Raw genomic sequence first — 14272 nt, 5'->3', positions numbered from 1 at the left:
TGGGGTTTTTTTGTTAGAAATTAGAAAGCTAATTTTCAAATTTATTTGAAAATGCAAAGGACTTACACTAGACAAAATAAAGTTGGGGTAACACTGTTAAGAGTTATTATAAAACTACAAATGATCAAAACAATGTGGTATTGACATTAAGTTAAACAAACAGATCAGTGGAAGAAAATAGCATCCAGAAATAGTCCCTATTTTAAACAAAAGCAATTCAGTGGAAAAAGGATAGCAATTTTAATAATGGGGCTGGAATAATTGAATACCCATATCAGAAAAATAAACAGTATCTCAACACTCACAAAATACACAAAAATTAACTCAAAATGGGACATTGATTATAAAACCTAAAACTATAAAACATCTAAAAGACAACACAGGAAAAATCTTTGTGACCCTGGCTTAGGCTGAGATTTCTTAAATACAACACCAAAGGCATGGTCCATAAAACAACAAATTCATAACGTGGACCCCACCGAAATTAAAAATATCTGCTCTTGGAAAGAAACAATTAAAGAATGAAAAGACAAGCAACAGACTAGGAGAAAATATTGGCAAAGCTTAGATCTGTTGAAGGACTTGCATCCAGAATGTATTTTAAAAAACACTCAGAATATCAATAATAAGAAAACAAATGACCCAATAAAAATATGGAAAAATATTTGAGCACACATTGAACAGAACACATGCAAATGAAAATATATTCAACATCACTAGTCGTTAGGGAATTACAAATTAAAATCACAATGAGCTACCACTCTATACATACCAGAATCACTAAAATTAAAAAGACCAACTATACCAGTGTTGGTGATGATATAAAGGCACCAGAACTCTCATACACTGCTAGTGTGAATGTAAAATGGTACAAGCACTTTGGAAAACAGTTTGGCGGTTTCTTAAAATGTTAAGCATGCATCTACCATTTCATAAAGCCATTACACCCCCAGCTGCTTACCTAAGAGAAAAAAGCATGTGCATACAAAGTCTTATACACAAATGTTCCTAGCAGTTTGATTTATAATGACACAAAATTGGAAATGACCCAAACATCCATCAGAAGCTGAACAGATGAGCAAATTCCTATCTATACAACAGAATATGACTCAGCAATAAAAAGGAATAATGCATCAATAGATACAACTTAGATGAATCTCAAAATACTTGTGCTGAAACTAGACCAAAAAAAATACATAAGGTATGATTCCATATATATATATTTCATATATATATATATATATATATATATAGCTATGAAAAATGCAAACATCTACAATGAGAGAAATATCAGTGGTTACCTGGGGAGTGATGTCAGGGAGGGATAGAAGGGAAGAATTGCAAAGGGCAACACTTAGGGAAGTTAGAGATAGACTTGTGGGTTGATTAATTAATGAAACAATCAAGTGATTTGTTAATATATCATTCCACCTGTATGAGATTTAAAGCAAGGAAACTATTTCAACTTGTATAGGAAAACACACACACACACACGCAGAAATTAAGGTAGGCCCCCAAGGGAAGTGAATAACAAGCATAGAGATGTCTCTTGACACTGTTTTCCTTTTAGAAGCAGTAAATGGGTCCTCAAGGATCCCCCCAATAAGGCTAGCTTCCTGGCAGGCTCTGTTTATAACCCCTCCACCCTTCCACAAACACAATCAAGGATCTTTATCACAACCATTTCCACTTCTTTTCTCCTCTCTGGTTACTGCCCTCTCTCTAAGAAAATTAAAAAAGAAACTTTGAGAAGCTTCAGTTTGGAATTCCCTCTGCTGATCCAGGTAAAAAGGTTTTGAAGTGTTTAGAAGAGCAAAAGTCATAATCTACTAGCTTCCATCCACAGCTCTTTTCAAATTTGCTACAGCCATACACATACAACCAATTATTTCTTAAGCTTTTACTGGTCAGGCAGTGGTCAAGGTACTGCTACAGGGATTTATCTCACTCAATAATCTTTACAACAGCCCTTTAAAAAGGGCATTGTTAGGCCCACTTTATCACTAAAGAAACTGAGTATTAATTTCCTATGACTAATAAAAAAAGCTCTTGACTCTAAATCCAGTGTTTTTTTCCATTATGCACAGCTGCCTACCACTCATCCCAATCAGGAAAATTATCCTTACTCTTCAGTATTTTCTACAGATTACCCAACATTACAGATGTTAAAATACCCTCATTGAAACTATACAAACTGAGGGCTCTAGAGGGGAAGGGGGTGGGGGATGGGTTAGCCTGGCGATGGGTATTAAGGAGGGCACGTACTGCATGGAGCACTGGATGTTATACACAAACAATGAATCATGGAACACTACATCAAAAACTAATGGTGTAATGTATGGTGATTAACATAATAAAATAAAAAAAAGAAACTATACAAACTATCTCAAGGTGGGAACTGAGTTGTCATATCTCCAGACTGGCTATGGAGACAGACCAACACATAGACATAACCAAGATCAGGAAATGTCTTCCTTGAACTGTGTATCACATGACCTAGCTCACTCACTCACTCAGTCCAACTTAACCTTTCCTGAGTTGACTAATTTAACAAGTAAACCAAAAAAAAGATGATTGCTGTGCATTAACTCCGTCTATTAACTCAGCCTGGGGTCATAAACACACTGATGTTCACAGCGCCCTCAGCGATCAACGCAGCGGGAATCCACCAGTTTTTTGTTTTGTTTTGTTTTGTTTCGTTTTGTTTTAACAGCTCCTGCTCAGACTTGTGGCAGGTAAACATAGTTTCTTCTGTACAGAGGAGCTAAGTGATAAAAGGTGAGTAGCAATTAGTCCTGTTAAATATATTAGATTGAGCATAAAATGGTGATGGCCATTCCTGTAGCTTTGTGAGACTTCCTGACACGGAACTGCTCTGAGAGGGAATGGTTTTACTCAAAAGTCTAACATGATTGGTTTTTCTGTTCTTAGGAAGTTATATGCCACTGCTTGGAAAATGGAGGGTAGAGGAACTAAGGTAGAAGCAAGGAGTTCTGTTAGGTTGCTGCTGAAGTCCAAGGAAGAAAGGATAGTCGTTTGAACTTGGGAGACAACAGTGAAGACAAAGAGAATTGTATGACATGAGTCATAGTTTAGAAGCAGAGCATCTTGCTGATGAATTGGATATGAGGGGTAAAAGAAAGGAAGAGATGCAATATTAGACTAAACCAGGAAAAGTTTAAGTTCTCAAACATTAAGCCATTCAAAGTGCTGAAAATATTTTGAGGGGGAGGACAAAGTGATTATTACAAAAATAACCTTTAGAAATATCCTACAAAGCACTTTGATTAAAAATGCCCCAACCATAGCGGTGCCTGGCTGGCTCAGTTAAGCATCTGATTCTTGATCTGAGCTCAGGTCTTGATCTCAGGTTCTTTAGTTCAAGGCCCATCCTGGGCATGGTGCCTACTAAAAAAAAAAAAAAAAAAAAGAAGAAAAAAAAAAAAGAAAGAAAGAAAGAGAGAAGAAAAAAAGGAAGGAAGGAAGGAAGGAAGGAAGGAAGGAAGGAAGGAAGGAAAGAAGGAAGGAAATGCCCCAACCACAATTAGTAATAAATTATTTTGACCTAATGAAAACTGAATGACTTCTCTGAGTTGGTACTAAAACTGTTAAGCCTTTTAAAAAGGACTTTTTTCAACCTTATGGAATTTAGAGTCCATAAGCAGCTTGCACATGTTAAAGCAAATTTTATTTTTGAGTCCCTCCTTCCTTTCATTAGCAGTTATGTATTGTCATGGCTTCAACATTTGTTAACAGCCCCATTCAAAGAACAGGGCATTTGGAAAAATTGTTGCTTCCGAAAAGACTACATTCTGAAAATGTTCATCCTGAATGAGAATAGGGTAAAGTAATGCAAATGTATATTAGATATTTTATGTCTGGTTTAAGTTTGCCTTCAAAAGATGAATATTTGGTATGTGAAACTTAGTCCCAAGTCATGCATTCTTAAAATCAGAGAGGAAAGGGCATTTAGAAAGTGTAAGTCTATGGTACAAGAACCAGAACCTGTTGCTCCCACAGCTGAGGCACTAAAAGACCCACTGTAATATAAGACATAAACTAGCAGGATCCTGGGAAACTTTATTGGCCACATGAGTTCCCCATGTCATGAAAATCATATAAAATACAGAAATAGGTCTGGCTCAGAGAGGGAAGCTTTTGTACACAGTTTACAAGTTCCAAACTATTACTCAGTTTGCTGGTCCCCTATCATAAATCTTCCTCTCAAATCAACACAAAAATACACTATCATCAACTACTTCTCCCTTGACACCTTCTGTCATTTTATTCAGGGAAATCTTACTGTTTTTGAATATTCTGACAGACCACTGTCAGACTCCTTGGATAACTATGCCAACTCTCAAAAATAATTTGATTAACTGATACTACATTCCAGATAATGCAAATGGATATTTTTCATGTTCTTTAGGCATGCCCTATTTACAGAGGCTGTCATAACCAAGACCCAGGGTTGAGGGTAGGATTATTTAACAAAGGTTGTGTTTTGTGGGGTTTTTTTAACTCAGAAAAACATAAAGCCATTATGCAAATGTATAATCATCCAAGGTCATTCTGCCTTAAGGCTCCCAAACAGTGACAAGAAGGGAGCAAAAAATTAAAGTTTTCTCTTCTTTTCAAGTTTCCCACTACATGTACCTTAGCACTAGAGCAATAGTATCAGGTTCAACAGTTCATATAACTAGAATAGAAATAGAAATAGAAATAGAAATAGAAATAGAAATAGAACACTTCTACAAAATAGAAAATTTTATAGTCATATCCCCAACCCAAACCATCAATGACGTGTTTCCACAAAACCACATTAATGCTCATCCTATCCCTCAACTGTATCTACCCTAGGTGGCTGGGGAACTACATTAACAGAGGTAAGCTGCAGCTATTTCCTACAATTTGAATGTTTTGCTCCTGAATGTTTTGCTCCTGTGTGGTAGACTGCACTACCACACAGAATAAGTGAACTTGTTAACTCCCTCAAAATAGAAAAGTGATTCCCAACAGTCTCAAGGGTTGCTGCTCCAAGGCCACACAATCTGAGTCAGCTCACAAGTAGCTCTGTTGGTGTGATCTCTTTCTGGGAACTGAAAAAAGTGCATTATTCATTCATTTTATCAGTATTTATTAAAAGCTGCCTAAGTGCAAAGCATTATGCTAATTCCCAATCATTTCTGGTAAAGTGGCTTATACAAACTGATTTCAAGCCTATGAAAAAGTTCTTTATGAAATGTCCTGTTCAGGAAGATGTTTCAGAGTGAGCCACTTCAAAGAATTCTCTCCTGGGAGAGGCATATCAGAAAAGTAGGTACAGAAAAGAAATGCCTTATTTAAGTGATAAGGCTGATCACAAGGCTCAATGTTCATGTAAAATGGACAACAAACTTCCCAGATCTGGCTCTAAATTACACCATGCATTACAATGTTCTCATAATTCAAGTTTGGGGACAGTTTCCTTTTTTTTTCTCTCTCTCTCTCTCACTTCTGAACTACTCTCTCTTGAGAACAGAACAATTTTGATATAACCACCTACTCTGGAAAAAAAGTACTGACAAGACTAGAACTACCCAGTCCAGTACCACCAGAAGAAATCAAAAAAGGGAGAAGCCATTAAAGCACAGTCTATATAGCATTCCCCAGGGCCTGGTAAACATTGACCTTAACATTAGAAAAGAATGTAGACAGGGGTGCCTGGGTGGCTCAGACGGTTAAGTGTCTGCCTTCGGCTCAGGTCAGGATCTCAGGACCCTGGGATCAAGTCCCACATCGGGCTCCTTGCTTAGCAAGGAGCCTGCTTCTCCCTCTGCCTGCCACTCCCCCTGCTTGTACTCTCCCCCCCGTCTCTCACTGGAAAATAAATAAATAAAGTCTTTAAGAAAAGCATGTAGACAATCAGAGCTCTTATATACAGTCAATGGAAGTGAAAAATAGTGCAATAATGATGGAACACTGTTTAGTTTAATAAATTTGAAGATACACACATTCTATGGTCCAGCCTATAGAAATGAGTGCAAGTGTGAACCAGGAAAAATGAACTATATACTCATAGTAGAATTATTCCTGATAGCTCCAAAGTGGAAATAATTCATCTAAGTGGTGGCTTATTCATCGAATGTAATAATATAGAGAAGTAAAAATGGGGAAACTACAGATAATGCAACAACATGAATTTCACAAACCTACTTTTGAACAAAAGAAGACAGCCAAAAGGATAATTTCATTTATGTAAAGTAGAAAAGCAAAACCAAATACTTTCATTTAGGGATGTAGACTTAGTTATTAAAATAAAGAAAAACAAGGAAGTGATTACCATAAGGAAAGGAGAATGTTACAATTGGAAGGATAGAGAGACAGAGGATACTGCTTGGGCTGGAGCATGAGGGAAGATTCTAGGGTGCAAGTGATAGTCTATTTCTTGATCTCAGTGGTAGTTACTACGGAGGTTTATGTATAATAATAAAGTTATAAGCTTATGTATTAAGCATGTTCACATATATTTCACAATAAAGAAACATCTGTCTATCCACTGATAGACACTGGCTTCTTGTGTTTTTCAGTCCAACAACTAAGCTAGAACAATATTTCAGGATTAGACAAAAATAGTAATTACTGAGATATAAGTGTTTATTGCATTCCACAGGGTGGTTTCAATGCATATCTGGTCCCCATCTACACAAACATTCAATAATGTGATGGTCTTTTCACAGCTCCCAGACCCATGAAAATCTCCAACACCCCCAACACCTCCAGCACCATCACTGGCTTCATCCTCCTGGGCTTCCCTTGCTCCAGGGAAGGGCAGATCCTCCTCTTTCTGCTCTTCTCTGTTGTCTACCTCCTGACCCTCATGGGCAATGGGTCGATCATCTGTGCTGTGTACTGGGATCAGAGACTCCACACTCCCATGTACATCTTCCTCGCCAACTTCTCCTTCCTAGAGATCTGGTATGTCACCTCCACTGTCCCCAACATGTTGGCCAACTTCCTCTCTGACACCAAGGTCATCTCCTTCTCTGGGTGCTTTCTCCAGTTCTACTTTTTCTTCTCCTTGGGTTCTACGGAATGCTTTTTCTTGGCTATTATGGCATTTGATCGGTACCTTGCCATCTGCCGGCCTCTACATTATCCAACCATTATGACAGGACATCTCTGTACCAATCTTGTGGTCAGTTGCTGGATACTTGGTTTCTTCTGGTTCTTGATTCCCATCATCATCATTTCCCAAATGTCTTTCTGTGGATCCAGGATCATTGACCACTTCCTGTGTGATCCAGGTCCCCTGTTGGCCCTCAGCTGTACTAGAGCCCCTGTAATAGAGTTAACTAGTTCCACCTTAAGTTCTCTGCTCTTATTTATTCCCTTTCTCTTTATCATGGGGTCCTACACTCTGGTCCTGAGAGCTGTGTTGAGGGTCCCCTCAGCAGCTGGACAAAGAAAAGCTTTCTCCACCTGTGGGTCCCATCTGGCTGTAGTTTCACTGTTCTATGGCTCAGTGATGGTCATGTATGTGAGCCCAACATCTGAGTATGAAGCTGGGATGCAGAAGATGGTGACTTTGTTTTATTCCATAGTTACTCCACTCATCAACCCTGTAATATATAGTCTGAGGAACAAAGACATGAAACATGCTATGAAGAAATTATTGGGAACCTAAAAGTAAGTCTTGGTTTAAAAGATTTGGGGACAGAATCTTTTTAATTTCTTTTTTTTAAGATTTTATTTATTTGACAGAGAGTGATATAGCACAAGCTGAGGGAGCAGCAGGGAGAGGGAGAGGGAGAAGCAGGCTCCTGCTGAGCAAGGAGCTGGATATAGGGCTCAATCCCAGGACCCTGGGATCATGACCTGAGCTGAAGGCAGATGCTTAACTGACTACAGTTAAGCACAGTCAGTTCTTAATTTCTTAGTTAAAAAGAAGACTCACATCACTCAGAAAATTGTTTATATGGTTTTTGAAATTTATACACCATACTTACTTCCTAGATTTTATGGGGCTATATAAGGGATCTCAAAGATGCATTCCATCTCCCTAATTTTACAACTGTTAGGTCCTAGAGTGATAAACTGAACTGAGTTTGTTGGAGAAATAGAATTAAAAACATCTCCTGCCAAGCCAGAAAACCTCTCCACAGTGGTAGAAGAGAATAAAACAGTTTTATTATTGAATAAGTATTAAAGCAAGGGAATATGTGTATCATATATGGGCAATGGGTCTATCATCTGTGCTGTGTACTGGAATCAGAGACTCCACACTCCCATGTACATCTTCCTTGCCAAATTCTCCTTCCTAGAGATCTGGTATGTCACCTCCACTGTCCCCAACATGTTGGCCAAATTCCTCTCTGACATCTCTTCAGAAAGAAATCTCATTCCTTTACATAACCAAGCAAATACAACCCATTTACAAAAATGTTCTCAAGATAAATAATAACTAGTCCTCAAGAAAGACTTGACAGCACCCTTTGTCACACAGAGTTCATCCTAGATTCACTCAGTAATTGGGATGGTCATCTGTGTTTGCCAAGTGGCTTCCTACAATGGAAAAATAAACCTGTCTATACTACCTGAGATAGTTTTGCAGTTTGGAAGATAGGCCACCAAAGCCATGCTCGTATACCCCCACAGAAAGTGGGAGATTGAGGCACTACCCACTTTGATGATTACATTTCAGAGACTTCCTAGGTCCTTGACAAAGACATTCCTGAGTCATGAAGCAGGCAAGAGGCTCATTTAGAAGATGCGGTTCACAGCAAAAGAAACAGTCAACAAAACCAAAAGACAACTGACAGAATGGGAGAAAATATTTGCAAATGACATATCAGATAAAAAAGGCTAGTATCCAAAATCTATAAAGAACTTATCAAACTCAACACCCAAAGAACAAATCATCCAATCAAGAAATGGGCAGAAGACATGAACAGACATTTTTGCAAAGAAGACATCCAAATGGCCAACAGACACATGAAAAAGTGCTCAACGTCGCTCGGTATCAGGGAAATCCAAATCAAAACCTCAATGAGATACCACCTCACACCAGTCAGAATGGCTAAACTTAACAAGTCAGGAAAGGACAGATGTTGGCGGGGATGCGGAGAAAGGGGAACCCTCCTACACTGTTGGTGGGAATGCAAGCTGGTGCAACTACTCTGGAAAACAGTATGGAGGTTCCTCAAACAGTTGAAAATAGAGCTACCATATATCCAGCAATTGCACTACTGGGTATTTACCACAAAGGTACGAATGTAGGGATCCGAAGGGGTACGTGCACCCCAATATTTATAGCAGCAATGTCCACAATAGCCAAACTGTGGAAAGAGCCAAGATGTCCATCGACAGATGAATGGATAAAGAAGAGGTGGTATATATACACAATGGAATATTATGCAGCCATCAAAAGGAATGAGATCTTGCCATTTGCAATGACGTGGATGGAACTGGAGGGTGTTATGCTGAGTGAAATAAGTCAATCAGAGAAAGACATGTATCATATGACCTCCCTGATATGAGGAATTCTTAATCTCAGAAAACAAACTGAGGGTTGCTGGAGGGGTGGGGGTTGGGAGGGATGGGGTGGCTGGGTGATAGACATTGGGGAGGGTATGTGCTATGGTGAGTGCTGTGAATTGTGCAAGACTGTTGAATCACAGATCTGTACCTCTGAAACAAAAATGCAACATATGTTAAGAAAAAAAAAGAAGAAGATAGCAGGAGGGTAAGAATGAAGCGGGGGAAATCGGAGGGGGAGACCAACCATGAGAGACAATGAACTCTGAAAAACAAACTGAGGGTTCTAGAGGGGAGGGGGGTGGGGGGATGGGTTAGCCTGGTGATGGGTATTAAGGAGGGCACGTGTTGTGATGAGCACTGGGTGTTATACGCAACTAATGAACCACTGAACACTACATCAAAAACAAATGATTGCTATATGTTGGCTAACAACATTTAAAAAAAGACGTGTTTAGTTTCTTTAATTTTTACATACATTTCAAAGACAGAAAAAATTAATTACAAGTTTTCTAAAGTAAATGCTCAAGAAAAAAGGGGGGAGAGCAGAAAGTCTCTTCTCTTATATTCAATAGGGATAATTTAGCCTCTAATTTTTCATTTGTATTTATGAGTTATAACTCTATGGCACAACCTAAAGTTTTCTATTATCCTTTCAACAACAAAAATTGGCCTTATTCTTCTGGTTGAGCTTAAATTTCTGCCCTCCAGAACATGTCATGGTAACATCAGTTATAGACAAAAGATTAATATCTTTATATATATTTAAATATGTGTATATTATATATATAAATCTTCAGATCAATAAGAAAATAGCATCAGCACAAAAGAAAAAGTGACAAATATATGAAAAAAATAAATAGATGTTTCAAATATCTAAAAACACATTCTATTTTATTCAGAATTAGAGAGACAAAAATTGACAAAGATCAAACATGATGTTGGGGGAAACAGCAATCTCTTCCTTTGCTAGTAGAAGGTAAATTGCTGCAACAGCTATGGAGGACATTTTAACAAAAACTATCAAAATTTAAAGGGCATTCCTTTTGACTCAGTAATTCCACTCTTAGATATTGATCTGAGTAGTATACTCACATATAAGAAAAATGGCATATGTACAAGAATATTGACTACTGTTTCTGATAGCAAAAGATTAGAACAATCTAAGTTCCTATCAATTAAGACTGATTGAATTACTATATAGCCATAGAATGAAATATACTCTATAACTGTAAAAAAATGAAGATCTGTACATGTCTACTGATCTAAAACTATCCTCAAAGTACATCATTAAATGAAAAGCAAGATGAAAAAAATCTCTATTTGGGCTATCTTTCATGTGGAGAAAGATTATGGGTAAGTATATATTTGTGCTCATAATTACATTATATGCTTGTTGAAGAAGAAAGAAAAAAGTAGAACAGTGATTATTTTTGAGAAAAAGAACTGGGTGTTGTCTGGGGCAGGGAAAGAAGAAGACATTCATTGCCTATACTTTTGTATTTTTAAAATTTCTTTCTATAAGCATGTACTGGATTTAAATATACATTTAAACAATTAATGATAACATTAAAATATAAATTTTAAAACTATTCCACTATGAAATTAGAACCAGGGAAACATTTCTTCATAATTCTTTGATTCTTTGGGAGATTAGGAAGAGGACTGATTGTTAATGGAAAATGAAAAAGAAGAAAATTGACCTCTTATCATCTCACTAAAATTCTTTGGTTCTATTAGAACAAAGTAGAAATGTCTTCTTCTGAGGACCTATGAGAGTAAATAAAATATGAAAAAGTGAAAGTGGCTATATTTTTATTCTTGTACCATTTTCCTCCATGACCACTTACTCATTAAAACAATTAAATATATTTAACATGCTAGGCACAGAGCTAGAAGATGACTAATACAAAGAAGTGAATAAGACATATTTCCTTCTCTTGTGGGGGTCATAAGGGGTAAATGGACAAGATGTGTTATAAACAAAGGAATCGTAAGTTGATATGGGAGCAAGTATAAAAAGAGTACAGATAAAACCCAAGAGTATTAAGGGGTGAGAAAGCATTACAAGTTCTGAAAAATGCACTTAACCATTAGTAGATCACAATCTATTTACAAGTATACCTCAATACACAGAAAAGAAGCTTTCTAGAACAGATGTTCCATAGGGCATTTACTACCCCATCATGATTTATAATTGGCCACACCTACAGACATACTGAGTGATGAGCATCCTTAATCAAGATAAATATGGCTCCAAGATATAATATAACTTACAATTCGACAATTAAGATAAATAGATGTAAAGAGAAACAGGGAACAATAAAAAATGTCATTTAGGTACTGAAATATAAAAATCAATCTCTAAAGAACAAAGTACAGTTGTTATACTAATACTTAAAATAATACATTCAGAACTTATTCTTTGAGCCAGAACCATGTAAGCTCGTATGTGGAATGTACTTTATGTATTTGATCTACTTTTATGAATTCAGCTTTCTTTTTCACTCCAAGGGATACACTGATATTTATCTGTAGTCAAGAAAGATTTCTTTAATGCAATGATTCTTCTCATCCACAGTAAAAAAAAAAAAAAAAAAAAAAAATGTTCTTTTGCTTTTCTCAATATATAAATAATAAATGCTCATTGCAGTAATTCTCAAACAAAACATAAAAATACTTTTAAAGTTATCTAAAATCCCACCACTCTGAGGGAACCACCATTAATACTTTAGTCAACTATCTTTCATGTGTTCTTGTATACACATACACACATTCTCACATATGCCAATTTTATATGAATGAGATTTTTTTATGGTGGACTCTCCTTTATTTTCTCCTTCCTACTCCCTACCACCACCACTTCATCCTCAATCTACTTTTCTCTCAACCACCAACCATCCCTACTAGACAATATTAACAACCCAGTACATATGCTTCATGCTGTTCTCCATGCTAATTATATCAAAATATTTTTAATCTTATGTCAGGGATTTTTTCATTGTTTATCTTACAAATTATATTTCATTGACTTCTCTATTTGGTGTCTTTACATTTGGCCTTATAATATATGCAACTCTCTCCAAAGTAAGATTAGGTGTACCAAATATTTTCATTTTTGTATAGTAGGCCAGAGATGTATAATTAATAAAATTAGGTTCCTTCAACAGGATCTTTTAATAGGAAGAACTCTTCTTGAGTTGTGGGTAATATTCATACCATAAAAGACATGACTGAGAACAGGCTTCATGTCCTTACTGAATGGGATGTCACTGAGAATTTTAAGATTAGAGTTTTTATAGAGGATATTATTAGAGAGGGTATGAGAGGATGTGATTAGTCGTCTCCATTTCTACTAAATAGCCAGATATGGGATTCATATACATCACCATGGTTTCACAGAACAGACACAAGAGCACCAAGACTCACATTTGGAGAAGGCATTTTGGTGAACTGAGAGCACCTGAAATGTAGCTCTTAGAACCAACATATATGGTCCAAGGATATACAAAATAATGAGAATGGTGATAGTTCATAGTACATGTTCTAAGATGTGGCACAGTATGGGACACGACTCAGCGGGCCCATGTGTATGGGATGCTATAATGTGCTGTCCCAATCTTTCTTTCAAGACTGAGACAATCATTTCTCCAACTGACAGAAGTCTAGCATGCTGATAACTGGCTTCCTTGCCAGAAATTGCCTCGAGCCACAAAGACTAGCTTTTTCCTTGATTATCTGCCCTACCCAGGGATAGCTCACATTCAATAATTAGTCAGTGCTGGTATATAAAGGCCTGACACCCTTTCCTCAATCTGTGACAAATCAGAACAGCTGTCCCAGCTACAGGGTTCCACATGGCAGCAGCTGAGACTTTTGTTTCAATTTTATCACAGTTCAACTTCTCCTTCTACCCCATCCTACTTTCCTCAATCTTGTATAGCTGTTGTTCCCAAGAGAACTCCACAACAAACTCTCTGCATGAAATCTTAGCATCTATTTCCACCAAACCCAACCTACATCACCATATCATTTAGAAAGAAAAGAGGGACTGAATGAGAAAATCAGTGAGCCAAGAGAGTCACGTCACCCTACCACAGATCCTGTCATGAGGATGGGATAGTGCAGTAAGTAGCAGCAGGCCAAGTGCTGACCATTTTCCATGACAGTAGAAGAGCCATGCATTTGTGCTTCGAAAAAGAAGCACAACCAAGTGAAGCAATCACAATATGAAATGGTATTGGTTTTAGAAAGAAAACTGTTGGGCGCCTGGGTGGCTCAGTTGGTTAAGCGACTGCCTTCGGCTCAGGTCATGATCCTGGAGTCCCAGGATCGAGTCCCGCATCGGGCTCCCTGCTCGGCAGGGAGTCTGCTTCTCCCTCTGACCCTCTTCCCTCTTGCGCTGCTCTCTATCGCTCTCAATCTCTCTCCCTCAAATAAAGAAATAAATCTTAAAAAAAAAAAAAAGAAAGAAAACTGTTCAACATGTTGGATATTGTACAAGTAACTTAAAAAATCATGATAGCTACCACTCCAGGGAAGATGGTGGACTAAGACGAAAGACAACCCTAAGCTCACTTCATCTATAAACATAACTAGAAAAAAGCCCCATCAGTGTAAATAACCCAGAAAATGACCCAAAGAGTGGCAAAACACTCTTCACAGCTAAATGTAGCAAAGAGGCCATATCAAAGAGGGTAAGGACAGAGACATGGTGGGGAGCCAAACAGACCACAGGACTGGCTGTAGGAAGGAC

The 14272-nt window shown here is 37.5% G+C and overlaps 1 protein-coding gene across 1 annotated transcript; it reads left to right on the top strand.

Moving 5' to 3' along the window:
* Window positions 1-2241: 2241 nt before the first annotated feature.
* On the top strand, window positions 2242-7666 carry LOC112833264 (olfactory receptor 11G2-like). The gene is made up of 2 exons (XM_025884330.1): window positions 2242-2261; window positions 6763-7666. The coding sequence occupies exons 1-2, from the start codon at window positions 2242-2244 to the stop codon at window positions 7664-7666; spliced, it is 924 nt and encodes a 307-aa protein (XP_025740115.1).
* The last annotated feature ends 6606 nt before the right edge of the window (window positions 7667-14272 follow it).

Source organism: Callorhinus ursinus, unplaced genomic scaffold (genome assembly GCF_003265705.2).
Source record: "Callorhinus ursinus isolate GAN/ISIS: 27379988/994484 unplaced genomic scaffold, GSC_fseal_2.0 scaffold116, whole genome shotgun sequence".
Taxonomy (NCBI): Eukaryota; Metazoa; Chordata; class Mammalia; order Carnivora; family Otariidae; genus Callorhinus; species Callorhinus ursinus.
This window is presented reverse-complemented; position numbering and strand designations above follow the sequence as displayed.